General features: G+C 37.3%; 1 protein-coding gene across 2 annotated transcripts; it reads right to left on the bottom strand.

The window, feature by feature from the left end:
• Positions 1-978: 978 nt before the first annotated feature.
• On the bottom strand, positions 979-14,522 carry LSM3 (LSM3 homolog, U6 small nuclear RNA and mRNA degradation associated). 2 transcript variants are annotated; one of them, XM_039837357.1, is made up of 5 exons: positions 14,368-14,522; positions 12,109-12,219; positions 10,006-10,101; positions 6,558-6,613; positions 1,185-1,325 (listed from the first exon to the last, which is right to left on the bottom strand). In XM_039837357.1, the coding sequence occupies exons 1-4, from the start codon at positions 14,386-14,388 to the stop codon at positions 6,575-6,577; spliced, it is 267 nt and encodes an 88-aa protein (XP_039693291.1). In that variant the 5' UTR covers positions 14,389-14,522; the 3' UTR covers positions 1,185-1,325; positions 6,558-6,574. The 2 variants fall into 2 exon arrangements, with proteins under 2 accessions (XP_039693290.1, XP_039693291.1); XM_039837356.1 differs by lacking the exon at positions 6,558-6,613 and having other exon boundaries at positions 979-1,325; positions 14,368-14,521.
• Between the last annotated feature and the right edge of the window lie 17 nt (positions 14,523-14,539).

Raw genomic sequence — 14,539 nt, 5'->3', positions numbered from 1 at the left:
TTGCCCATACTTGTTTTTCTCTTCCCCATTAACTTGCAGAGACAGGTACCATAGATAATGAAAGCGAAACCTCTCTACACAATGTCTATTGAAAGCATCTTTCTTGCACGGCTTAAAAGTGTATGTTAGCATATTGTGCTTGAAAATGGATTAACAAACACACGTTCAGCATGTTTAAAGACAAACCATCCACATCTTGAATTTTTTGTATTTCAAAATGGTACAACCAACTTAATAGATGTCAGGTTGTAAGGCCTGTCTTAATAAAGTTTTAGAGACTGCAACACCTGTACATACTTTCCCCATTACCTTTCAAGCATTAAGTGCTGACTGACTGAAGCTAGAAATAAAAATAGCTTTACTTTCAGCCACTTCCTGTTTTTTTGTGCCACTGAGATGTGATTTTAGACCTCTCATCATTAATGGCCTATGACCCAAGAATGGAAAAACGGTTTCTTTGAGTCATAAAATATTTGCAGCATTGGTAGATATGACTAAGCTGAACCACATAGGTATATAACCACTGAAGCCTCACCTTAGAAATAAATCAGGCCAGACGGAAGTAAAAGAAATCATGCTTCACCTTTCACTGCAATATTAATGTTTACAATGATACACCTCCACCCCTCCCTCCTGATTTAGGTGCTCTTCTGTGCTCTTATAGCATCCTATATATACATTATTCTATCAGAACTAATCTTACTGTCCTGCAATTGTTGGTTTAAACACCTGCCTCTGCAGAAAACTTGAGGGAAAGAAGCATACCGACAAAACTGTAGTTCCCAAGGCTCAACATGGTGCCAATAGATGTACTACATGTATACAAATAAAGTGAATGTAAGAAGTGCAATTACTTTAAAGAATTCACAAGACAGGAGACTGCATTAAAAAAAATCAAAGAAGTAAACATCAAATTTAATGTAAATTTTAAAAAATCAAATTGTCTGAAAAAGCATTGGAGCAAATCAACTCTTGAAAAAGAGTGTTGAATCTTAGTGATCACATTTATTGGAAGAGTTGGAGAAAAATAAAAATGCCATTATTGGAAGAGTTGGAGAAAAATAAAAATGCCATTTAGCTTAAGAACTGGTGAGTTATCAGCAAATCAACTCATTTCAGGAGTGGAAGAATCCTTGGTCATTTCTTAATATCAAAATTTCTGGTTTCTCTTTTGAATATCTTCTACATTTAAAGAAGCAACCATACAAAGTCTCCTATTTTCCACACAGGATAAATTCTTTGCTTCAGCCAACTCTCAATGGAGGGGCAACTAATACAACACCATCTCCCCGGACAAAGAGCATCGGAATATTCCGTTTTGTTGACTGGAGGAGGGAAAAAAAAAACAAAACAGAATACATTTATACAAATATGTAATAGAACTTTTTTTTTTTTGCCAAAGAAATTCGAAAACAAAATCCAAACATGGACTCATGGTAACACAAACTGATTTAAAAACCTGATCACTTACCTTTGCAGCACAAGAACCAATCTATTAACTATTTTTCCTAGATATCGACAACTGGTATAGATATTAACCACTGTCACCACGATAAGCTGAATAAAAATGAAACAAAACAAACACACACACAAAACACAACTGGGGCAGAAACTGGAGCTATCCACCAAAATCCATTCTCCTCTTCCTGGCACACAGATAGACTACATTTCCCATGCTCCCTTGCAACCAGATATAATCTTAAGATTGGCTTGTAACCAATAGGAAGTAAACAAAGGTGACTGATCGACCAATAAACCTCCCATGAATGTCCCTCTACGGTCATTACGGTCATCCCCCTACAGCTGGATGAACTCAGATAATGGTGAACCTGGGGAATGGCAGAGTCCCAAGACAGAGGAAGCCTGAGTCCCTGACTGAGCACCTGGAAGAAAGCTATTGTGCTGACCTAAAACCCAACTTGTGACTGTTATGGGACGAGAAATAAAATTCTATTGTGCTGAGCCATTACCTATTGTTTCTATGTGCTACTGCACACACACAAATATGGAATGAATACCCTGGGGCGTTAGCCTAGGGATCAAGCCTTGGGCAGTAAGGAAATGGATATGGAATGTTTGAAATCCTCTTATGCCTCAACAAAACATTAGATAAAACTGCCTGCAACTACTTGGAAAGTAGCCCAAGGACCTCCCAAACCTATAGGTTCTGGGGAAGAGATTGGAAAAACCAAACGTTAGTAACTGTTGCTATTAACCTGATGCCCTCAGCAAGGAGTATAAGAAAGTGATGAGCTCAGGAAAACACTAGCTGGTTTTCAAGCACAGGTTACAAGAAATAGGATTCACAAGGTTAGAAAAGCCAACTGTTTTTAGGCCCCAAACTACAGACAATAAGTAAGAAAAAAAGTTTTCAGGAATAAAGCCCAATAAAACTTCTCAGTTAAACAAACTCAGCCCTAAGGCAAAGATCACCTAGTTGCTATAAAGACCTACGAGAGCGCATTCACAGTTCTCCCAGTTCACATACAGTTTACCAACCAGGGGCGGTTTTCACCATAAGCAATGTTTCCTACTAAAACAGCTAACATTCCACTTTTATCAGGTTTCTAGGGAAAGAAAACTGGTAAGAAAATCCACAGTCATTTTTCAATGGAGACTTTTTAAAAAAAATCCTTTGGTCACAAGTATACAGAAATAACCGATTGCCAGAAGAGAAGACTATAACAGAAATTGCTAGCTAGTCATAAAAATTCCTTTTCTTTCTTTCTTGGGTATACAATTAAACTATATTTTCCAGGCTCCCCTGAAGTTGGATATGGTCATATCACTGAATTCTAGCCTAAAAAAAAGTATGTGTGTGTGTATGTATATGTACACACACACACACACACACACGGTCTGGTTCATGTGCAAACACACACACGTGTGTTCTTTCCATTATGTGTCAGATACAATGGCAGACATTAGACGACAAGAGATAAATAAAACACTGACTCGTCCTCCTAGAATACCCATTCTAAAATGAAAGTAGAGAAAGTATGAATTTATCCTACAAGGAGACTTACACATAAGCAAAAGATGAAATTATTCATGACAGGATAGTTTATATTAGCAAAAGTTTGGCAATGGCTATCTGTCCATCAACAGGAAAACAGTTAAATAACTTATGGTACATCGATACAATGGATTACCATAAAGCTTAAAACAAAAATATAAAGAAGCCATACATGAAAATGGAAAAAACTCTAAGATACATTAAGTTAAAAGAGCAAGGTGTGCAATAACATGCATGGTATGCTTTTACCTAAAAAAAAAAAAAAAGACACTGGGGAGGATTTTCAAGAAACCAGTGATAGTGATTACCTCTGGGGGTGGGGTAGAAAGATGATGAATAGAAAATTGAGGTGGAAGACTTTTTATTACATTATTTTTAACTTTTACTGACTTTTAAACTGTGAATCTATTATCTACTCAAAAAGTTAAATTAAAATGGAAGCAATTTAAAGTGAGTAAGAAACAAAATATGGTATATGTTAAGTATTATATAGTGATATACAATATGGGGTCATAAAAAGAATTACTTCTGAATGGGGAAGTTCATAGAGAGAATTACTTTTATATGGGAGCTGGTCTAGAGCTGCTCTGTCCAATACAAGAGCCACTAACCACAGGCAGCTAAATTTAAATAGTTAAATATTCAGTTCCTTAGTCATGCCACCATACATTTCAAGTGCCAAATAACCACATATGGCTCATGGCTGCTCTACTGGGATAGTGGAGATTTTAGAACATTTCTATTATTGCAGACAGTTTTACTGGACAGTGCTCATGTAGAGAAAGGTCTAAAAGAAACATCTGATACTGTCTAGAAGGCCTACAGGCAAAGGTTTGTAAGGTGAGAGAGGTCACTGGAAGCAGAGTAAACAAGATGACTTGGTTAACAAAAGGGAACAACATCCCCCCAAGAAACTGATGAGTCAAACCATAGGAGTTTGGTGAAGGAAGGTGGTAAACATGATGGACAGCTAAAAAGTATGCTGGGGCCAAGTAATACAAACCTTTCACAGTTTACAAAATGGACATACTAATTATGGAGGGCTGAGAGCCAAAAGAGTAATAAGACTGACTGCTATCAACCTTCCTATTAACAAGTCAGTAGTCAAATCAATTACTCATAAGTCAATTACTACGTTGCGGAAAAACACTCATATGGCCTGTGGATCTCCCTAACTACTTTGATATTGCTGATGTTCATTAGTGATTTCAACAGAGGAGAGAGAATAAAACATAAAATGGGTCAAGCTGAGGAACCAATTAGTTTCCTATCTTGGAGAAAAATACCAAGAGTATAGTGGTATTCTCCATGATGTTGAATGAGACTGACCATAGATATTCTCCCATAATATCACTATCTTTCCTCTCTGTTTCTATATTTAAAACACATTTATACACTAAAACAAGAAACTATCACAGACATCTAAAACCCTATAAGATAAGGTTGCTTGTACAAGAAAAGACCTTCTGTATGAAAAATGACATGATCCTATACTTTCTAGAGATAAAATTATTTTTTCTTCATAGTTGAAATTAGTATTTTCATTCATTCAAAGACTTCATTTTTAGTATTTTATCTAAGGAATCATGGCAATGTAAAAAAAAAAGTCTCACTAGCTAAACAAACTTTGTCTCTTTTCTGCAGCTGCAACTCCGGGAGCAGGAGACACCACGTGCACTCAGCAGTATGCAGTGGCTGAACAGTTCCTTTTGCAGCAGCCAGCCCTCAAAGGTGGCAGTCATGAACCTCTATGGAGGTCAATGACTCAGAATCTGTTACAGACACTCCATCCAGAGTTATGCATATATGGAGAAACACGCAACACTTCAATCAGCTTCAAAGAGGAACCCCGGTAGAAGCTGACCGGAATAGGGATAAAAGAGGCAGATCCTGCTGTCATTACAAATCTCTGTATAAGAATGGACATCACGGTTGCAGAAGATTACTTTCTGTCACAAGCAGAATTTAAGACATGAACATGAAAATATTTTTGAAAAGTCTATGTCCATAGTGAAATTTTTAGGTTAATAATGTTACACAGGGAGCATTTGAGATCTTGCTCCTCAGCATATGTTGTTACTTTGGCTCAAATAAACTCATAAAAATTCAAAATAAAACAAAACAAAAAAATTATGTGACATGAAAAAAGCAGAATATAAAATTGTGTTTTCTGTATTTCATCACATTTAAGACATCACCATTCTTAAGCTTCAGTTCAACTAAAAAAGGAAAAATGCTTCTCATTAAACTGTAACACAATTCTTGTCATATCATCTGTAAGAAACAAGTCCATTTTAGAGATGCTAAAATGTAAGAAAAAGAAAATGCACCTTAGAATTGGTACATTATGATTATATCCATGTAAATCAAAAACAACAACAAGAAAGACAACAACAACAAGAAAATAAAAAAATATTTTCAGCAGATCTTTCTGGTTGGTGGGATGGGTAGTTTTTATCTTTTTTGTATTGTTTTTGTCTTTTCTAAGGTGTCTTCGTGAATATGTGTTATTTTTACACTCAGAAAATGATACATTAAATTTTTTCAAAGTGCAAAACATTCAAAAATATCTGACTTTCCATTGAGACCAACAGTGACAAAGACTATGTGTTCCAAAATAAAAGGAGTTTAGTATTTTTGAAGGAAACTTCTGGCACAAAGTAGCTGTTCAGGGATCTTGTTAACATATCACCTAACACAAAAAGGTTCTGCTGATGGGATCTTCTCTGTTTTGAACAGAGATGATTGTGACTGTTATCTTTTGATAACAGCTGAAGCTTTCATTTGCTCCAGATGCTTTCCTATTTTTGTCTCTGAGGCCTTGCCATCACAACCAGCCATGACACCCACCCTTTATCTGCAAGGGATTTTCTAAAGCTTTCTAGCTTTGAGAAGTCTTACAGCTTTGCCTAAAGACTGAGAAATCATGTCTTAGCAGATAGAGTAGGACATGGAGTCTCAGCCAGGCAGAAAATATTAGTAATGGCTGTGTTTTCATAACTTTTTTTAAAATGTAAAAACTCCTTGGTACTGGAGAACCCCTAACACTAAATTCAAGTCATACTTATAAATTTAGTATACTAAATTCAAATATGCTTATCTGTCATCCACGAATTTATCTAACTCTTCCCTAGATAATACTCTCAGGGCAATGGTTCTAGAATTTTAATATGCATAAGAATCACCTGTTTAACAGCTTGTTAAAGCTGTTTCCCCAGGCTCCATGCCCAAAGATTCCCATTCAGTAGCTTAGGATGTGGCCCATGAATTTGCATTTCTAAAAAGCTCAAGGGTGATGCCAATACTCCTGGTTCAAGGAACACACTTTAAGAATGTCTCAGAGAAACAAATAACATATGTCTGCTGTCTGCTATTATATAGTAGTGCTTCCTTCTGGTTTCCTTCAAGTTGCGAAAGGTGAACCTAGTTTTAGGACAGTTAAGTTTAATGGAAGAGTCTTTACTCATCAAAACAAGTGATATATTTTACTTAAACCCCTTACTCAGTGGTCATATTTCTAAACTAAAGTTTCTTCCCTTACCTTCATGTGAATCCACTTCATCCATATTGATTCTCCATTAATTCAGTTACAGTTTTCTGGAGATCCAGTGAACAGAAATGAATATGGCAGCATTTTCCAAAGTAAGTGGCCTCTGTGATTGTCCCCAATGATCTCCTGGTGTTCACACCCCTGTGTGATCCCCTCCCTTTGAGTGTGGGTAAAACTTGTGCCTTGCTTCTAACCCATGGAATACTGCCAAGGCAATGAGATGTCACTATCATGATAACATAGTGGCTTCCATCCTGCCTAGCCAACTCTCTTGCTGGGTTTGATAAAGCAAGGTGCCAGGTGGTAGAGGTCCATGTGGCAAAGAACTAAGGCTCTCAACCCAACAACACTGATGGAACTGAATCCTGCCAACAACCATGAAAGTGAACTTGGAAGTAGACACTTCCCCAGCTGAGCCTCCAGATGAGACCCCAGCCCTTGTATAGCCTCATGAGACCCTGAAACAGAGGACCCAGGTAAGCTGTGCCTGAATACCTGACTCACAGAAATGGTGAGCTAATAAATGTTGCTTTTAAACTAAGTTTTGGGGCAATGTGTTATGTAGCAATATATATCTTAAGATAAAAAGTACTACAGTTACATAAGTTTTGGAAATGCTGCACACTATACTCTTTTGTGGAGATAGCAATGCAGATGGCTTCAACCCAGGCCTATTTCACTGGGCTGTTAGAATATGTATATAAAATTGATAGCACAGTGTTTGACACACAGTAGGCATTTAGCAAAGGCTCTCCAACCATTCCCATTTCTGCCTGTCTATTAGAGTAAGTTTACATTATGCTGGAACATGTTCTCATATCTATTGTATGCTCTCTAAGATATTTTGCCTAAATTGTTCACCTTCAAGGTACTTGAAATTTTCTGAGTACTAGGCACTTTCCAAATTAGATTTTAAAGCCACAGTGGCAAGGACCAAGCATGGCCTGCCAGATCCCAGAGATTTATATGTGATAATGTCTTATGCTAGTCCAGCTGCTAAGCTATCCAGAAGAACTTACTGCTATTCTGCTAACTTCAAGATTTCACTGTCCACCAAATCCATCATCAATTACTCTGAGCCACAGGCCCTGATACAGAGAAAAGAACCTTGCAGGTGTTGAAGCCAGTTAGGCCTGGGTTTGAAATCCCTACTATATCTCTTTCTAGCTGAACTTGATTTCCTCAGCTAGAAAATGGGAATGCCACTGACCTCAATGTTAGTTGATTAAATGTGATAAAACACTCAAGTCTTTGGCACACAGAAGTTATTCGACACATATTAACAACCATCCCCCCGCCCTTCCTGGATATATAAATATTTTCTACTTCTATTTATTTTTTGTTGTGACAAGGTATTCCTTCCAAATTAAATTTGTGTTTTTCCCTAAACATTATTTAGTACAGAACTCAGTACTAGAGATTTTTACATCTGAATGGACTCAGCTGTCAGTCCTCTCATGTTTTCATTCAAGGAAGCAGATATAGAGAAAGGTTAAGCGACTTACTGTTACAAACCACAACATCGTCAACTCTTGGAAAAAAGACCTAACATGCTCGGAAAAAATCGATAAAAAGGCAAAATGTTAACAGCCTAATAAAACTGGTTAGCAAGTTATATACCAGAAGTTGAAACTGGATTAAAATGAATTCTTAGGAAACTGTGACATTCCATCCATTCATGCTATTTCCACATCCTAGTTAATTTTAAAACAGTATGTACCTTGCCTCTCTAACAAGACTATACTTCATTATCTCTACTCCCTCCCCTACCCCATACTCCTCTAACAACCTGAGCATCTACATATAGCTAACAAGGTGGGGAACAAAATAAATAATGTCCTGGTCTCTGCCATCACGTAATTTATAAGATAAAAAGGAACATAATGAAAAAGTGAATAAGATCAGTGTCAGCTCAGAGTGCCAAGGGATAGAAGATCCAACCAAAAAAGGAAATGACCAAAGGAGGAAAGAAGGTCGAGATGGTCAAAGTGTCACAGAACAGGTAGGGCTGAGCTGGTTCTTGAAACTGTCCTTGTAGAAAAGAGATAAGGGAGAACATTCCAGCTAGGTGAAGTATTCTGGGAAAAAACAAAGAAGCAGGACTATAGAGGGCATAATCTGAAGACAGTAAGTGGACCAACTTGGCTAGAGGAGTCATCAGAGAGGAGACTGGAAAATTACCACCACACTACAGAGAGTCTTAACCTAGCCTGAACTTGTGCTTTGCTCTATAGGCTATAGAAAGCCTTAAAAGTGTCTTAGCATGACTGTGACAAATGAAAAGCAGTGTTTGAAAACATTCACTTTGGCAGTCAGTCATGCACAAGACGGAATGGAGGTGAATAGGAAGAAAAGTGCCTAAGCGAGGATCATGGCAATAAGAAAGAAAAGCAATGACATGTAAATCAACATGAATGAAGAATCAATTGAATTAGTTACTGATCAGTGTGAATGAAAGGGAGAAGTCCAAGAAAATTAGATTTATGGTCTAAATAACTGAGAAAATCATGAACATAAACAGGAAATTTTTGAAGGTAAAGAACATCAGGAGTTTAGTTTTAGATATGAGTTGGAGATAACGTCCAAAGTGGAATAATTTTCAATAAGAATGTTAGAAATGAGAGTGAAGCACAGAAAAGAAACTGGAACTACAGATTTATCTTAATGGCCAACAATTACCACATGCTACCAGCTTTACATGCACCAAATTCAGTGCGTTCTATTATAATTCTGGCAGGCAATCACAGATATTGGCATTTTACAGAGGTCCCCGAGGCTTAGAAAGTTTCTATAATTTACTCCAAGTCACATAACTAATCACCAGCAGTCAGGATTTGAATCTAGATCTGTTAAGACAGATTAAGTGCAGAAAAAAAGATGTGAAAAGGTAGATGTCATTAATTAAGCCAAACAATAAAGAGATTTGCAAAAATGTGAAACAAAGACACTTCTCACCAAATATTGTTTTAGAAAATATAGTTATTATTCATAAAAATGTTACTTATGTTAATACAATAGTTTAGTATTTTTAATGAGTTATTTTTTAAATTTTTGTTTGTTTCTATTAATTATTGATAGATCGAATTCACATCAAACAAAAGAATATTGTCCAGTATTACTGTTGTATATTAGCACACACAGGCATCTTACACTTATATCTCATTGAATCTTGGCAATGCTATGAGGTAAGTGGTAGTGTTCCTGCTCACCAGTGAGGAAATTAAGTCTGCAAAGTTAATTCCCTTACCCAACATACCCCAAGTAGGAAGTGGCCAATCCAGGTCTGTCTGATCCCAAACACTGCTTTTAATTACTACACTCTACTGAGTCCATGAGTAGGTGTCAAATCATGACAGGCTCCCTTAAGTTAAGTGTTAAGCTGCTGGATGTTAAGAACAATCGACATTTTAAAAGCTATGTGTAGAATTGCACAACTTACTTTGTATATCTCTTCATATGTTTCTTCATCAATTTCTATAGTAGTCACAGTTTCTTCCACGTCTCCCAGTATCATATTTAAATGTTGATCGTAAGCCTGTAGTGAGAGGATGAGGAACCACGAAATGTAATAAATTAAGAAACAATGAACACGACTTACAATATGCAAATGGCTCAATTACAAGTGACACACAATACTTACATCACAAACTTTTACACTCAAATAAAAAACAATCCTTCGCAAATCATTTCCGATGATAACTGACCTGATAAAATACAACTGTTTAAAGAGCCAAAGATAAAATTTACTCAAAATAACCTGAAATTAAAATGTTCACCCTACTTGTTATCCAAGGCAGTTACATCATTTATATTAATTATGAAAAACAAGTTAATCACTTTTTAGTAGACTTCTTTTAATCCCATCTTTAACAGTATGATAGGAAAGATACGGTAAAGGAGAAAAAATTATTTGATTGCAAAGATGGCACTGCAGTCTCCTAAAGGCATGAGACACTATTATTCAATCCTCCCTGTCCTAAACTAAACATCACAAAGTAGAGCAACACCTTGCCCAGTTATAACCTAGCCAGAACTGTCTGACACTTGTGGGCTCAATCAATAAATGATGCAATCCAGATATTAAGGGATGTCCTCAATCTAAGCTCCAAAGCTCATGCACTTTACTATAAGGTGAACCTCTGGGGACCTTGTTCACATCAAAATAAAAGTAGCCAATCAGCCATGTGGACAACTGCTAGGCAGAGCACACTAACAAGAGCAAAAATCTATAGGTCAGGGCCAGAACGCGAACAAACAAAAGGTTAGGAATCATTCATTACAGAGGCAACTGAACATACACAGGGAACTGAAAAAGACTCCAAGAGCTAAGGCAACATGTCTATCCCAGGGTGTCCCTCCATGTACCGCTAGCCCATCTGCTTAAGCTCAATTCTGCTACTCTCTGTAAAGTTGCCACTGTGCTATTTCCTGGGGTTCTTCCCTTAAGGCTAGCTGTATATTTCCCTAGTTCCCTACTTTCTACCCAAGAATAGCAGGTTCTTTATAGCAGTTCCTTTATCTTTAGGTTTTATGGGAGTAAGGCCGAAGTCAGAATGCCTAGGTTCATATTTTGGCCCTCACTTTACTGGCTGTGTCACCCTACACAAGCAACTTCATATTTCTGAGCCTGAGCTTCTTCAACTGCAAACCGGAGATATTTATTATCTACCTTCATAGGCTTGCTATAAAGATTAAGTGAGATATATATTACATACAAAATAAAACCTAACATATAATTGATGCTCAATAAACTTTAGCTATTTTTAATCACTTTAGGGTGGAACAGCAATAATAAAACACATTCTGGAAACTAACATGTTTATCAAGAAGAGGCAAAACCTTCAGTAACTCTATGAATAAATGGGACCACTTCAAGAGACCAATCCTATAGAAATATTCACAGATATACACAAAGAAATATGTATTAAAATGCTTACTGCATCATTATATATAGCAGCAAGAAATGAAAAATAATCTAAATATCACTAGTACCACAGACAGAACTCTATGTAGTCATTAAAAAGAATAAAAGAGATTTTTATGCACTCATCATCAATGATTTCCAAGATTAACTGAAAGGTCTCAAAAATACGTATAGCAAAATCCTATTTATTTTTCTTAGTGATGGTGTATATATACAATGCAAATATATGCACACAATTTTTAACAGTGGTTACCAATAGGAAGAAATGGGATTTTACCTTTTACTCTATGTATTTCTATGCTGTTTAATTTTTTCACAAGAAAACACAAATCTATGCAGTCATTAATTTAAAAAATATTTAAATAAGAAAGGACAACAAATAAACATTATTTGCAATAAATGGAAACACACCATTTCTGTTAAGAAAAAAATGTTTAAAATATGAATAAAACACAGTTGTGTTTGTCTTATAGAAATATGGGTAAGTTCCACCTTCTTCTCCTCTACATTCAAAATACTCTTCCACAGTGGACAGTTTTTACATTTTAAGGGGTTGGGGGTAGGCAAGGAAGACAAGGAAATAGCTTGCTATCAAGGTAATTTAATAAATTTACTTACATGTAATCTACCTCGAAGCTCTCTGTCATTTCTCATTTTCACATAAATTCGCTCATCCAGGCTGAGCCTGATGAGATCCAAGGGCTCTTCTACGGTGTTGGTAGTTTGTTGCTGATAAAAGAAACAGGCTAAGTAATGTAGTACTAGAGAGAGAGTGTTGTGTTCAAATCATTGCTACGCTACATGACTGTGGGCAAATAACTTAACCCCGCTATGCCTTCCTTAGTCTAATTTGTAAAATGTGGATGTTAAACAGTGTCTATCTAATATTGTTCTTGTGAGTTTTAAATGACATGCATGAAGGTTTAGAACAGTACCTAGCACATGAGGGCTGAAACATATATGCAACAGAAAGGAGTTATACAGCAAAATAATCATGACCGTACTTTGTTCCCTCAAAATCCAAACTGCCTGACTCAGAGTATAGGGAGTGACTCTTAGGGATTTAGCCTGATCTCAAATATCATTTGGCAATTTGAAAAACACTCACCTAATGAATACTACACACAAGGCAGACAGAATGCTAAGCAGAGACACAGGTTTAAGAGAAGATTAGGAGTTCAGTACAGAACAGGTTGAGTTCATTAGTGCAAACTGGGCAGTAAGATGAATAAATTCAGCAGGCAGTATAGAATACTGGCTGAATACACTGGCTTTGGAGTCAGGCAGTGTGGGTTCAACTCCTGACTCTGACACTTATGAACTGAGATTAAATATTGTGCCATCTCTAATTCTCAGTCTCCTTGTCTGTAAAATGAGGAAGCCACAATTTTCCCTTCATGATTCTTGTGAGGATTAAATTAAATAATGCACTTCATTAATATATTTAAAATAGTACCTGGCAAACAGAAAGTACTTATAACGGTTGTCATTATTACTATTAAAGAACTGGAAACATAGGTCTCAGAGAGATGAAGGTCAGGATGACTTGGGGTCATCCATATGGAATGCATGGTTAAAGCCTGGAAAGTTAAGATTATTCAGGGAGACCTTCTTCGGTGAGTACATGAAGCCAGTGGAGGAAAGTGACTTAACATTATCCGCCCTACCACCTTAAAAGGCTAGATGAAAGGCGGTGGGCGGGGTGGGGGTGGGGAGGAATCCTGACCTCGACTGGTCCCTATCCTCAGTTCAACAGGTGTTAAAGACCAGCTAACCAACAACTAGATATCAATGTACAGAAGTCAGTCCCTGCCCTCATAGAGTTCACTCTATTTGGAAGAAGTATAAAAACAATTATAATGCTATAGGAATATACACATGACAGAGGCCTACTGCTCCTTTAGCCTCGATCTGGGATGCCCCCTGTCTATCCTTTTCATCTTTTAGCTTAAATATTACCTTTTCAAAAAGCCCCCCCCCATCATGCAATTCATTCACTCAATAAATATGTGTTGTTTCCAGCACTGTTCTAAATCCCTGGGGACAGATTAGTGAACAAAACTGCTCTTAAGCAATTCACATTTTAGTAGAGGGAGACAGACAGACACTAAACAAAGAAGCATATACTTAATATGAACAAATAATACCCTATGAAGAAAAATACAACAAACTGGAGAGTGCTATGTTATGTAGATGGCTAGAGAAGACCTCTTTGAGGTGAGATTTCAGCAGAAAGCTGAAAAGTTGTGAGCGGATCCACAACATTATGAGGAAAAGCATTTTGAGAAGGAAGACCAGGTGAGAAAGCATGCAGGACCATTAGTTATTCTGTATACTAGTTCATTGCTTGTTTCCTTCGTACCACGTCAAAATTCTTACATAACACACATATTTATTTATCCGTCTTCACCCACAATATAAGCTCCAAGTGGGGACAAGGATCACTTATGTCCATGCGGTGCCCCTGGTACTTAGAACGGTGTCTAACCATATAAGTTGATGTCTACTACGTATTTGTTAGAAGAACAATAATTGTTGCGCTCAGTAATGATAATAACTCCTTAACTTTACGTTCGCGCTACCAGAATCCCAACAGCTCCGTGAGGCAGGCAAGGATAATTATTCCCATTCTACGGATAAAGGGGATTCAACAGAAAGGAAATGAGCGGGAGAAATTAGTTTTCCAGCGGACTTAAAACAGAAAATATCTCAGGGCCTGAGGCAAAATTCAAAGCTGTGACGACCCAGAAAGAGGCAGCATGACAGACCATCTTCTCGTGAACTTAGAGAGAGCTAACCTGGTACGCAAAACCTAACAGGGACAGGGCGGGATTGTGGGGAAGCCGCCCTGGAGCTAGCTCCATAGAAGATACTCACCTGGTCCACGTCGTCCGCCATGTTTCAAACCCTGCGCCCTTTCCCGCTTCTCGCGATATCAACGCCCCTCAAGTTTCCGGAAACGCGAGGAAGCAACGCACCGGAAGTAGAAAGAAATCTGTTTTGCACCTTCCTGCTTTCTGCAGTTTGCATTGGTCATTTAGGCCGGGAC

This window comes from Pteropus medius, unplaced genomic scaffold, assembly GCF_902729225.1.
Source record: "Pteropus medius unplaced genomic scaffold, Ma_sr-lr_union100, whole genome shotgun sequence".
Lineage (NCBI taxonomy): Eukaryota > Metazoa > Chordata > Mammalia > Chiroptera > Pteropodidae > Pteropus > Pteropus medius.
The sequence above is the reverse complement of the archived record's forward strand: the minus strand, read 5'-3'. Positions and strand labels throughout refer to the sequence as shown.

What these genes read in the sequence shown, in the direction of transcription:
- LSM3 (XM_039837356.1), bottom strand. Translation starts at nt 14,388, where the DNA reads ATGGCGGACGACGTGGACCAG. An exon ending in TGGCGGACGACGTGGACCAG is followed by an intron (nt 12,220 to 14,367) that starts GTGAGTATCTTC and finishes TTCTTTTATCAG; the next exon opens with CAACAAACTACCAACACCGT. An exon ending in AGCTTCGAGGTAGATTACAT is followed by an intron (nt 10,102 to 12,108) that starts GTAAGTAAATTT and finishes CTCTCACTACAG; the next exon opens with GCTTACGATCAACATTTAAA.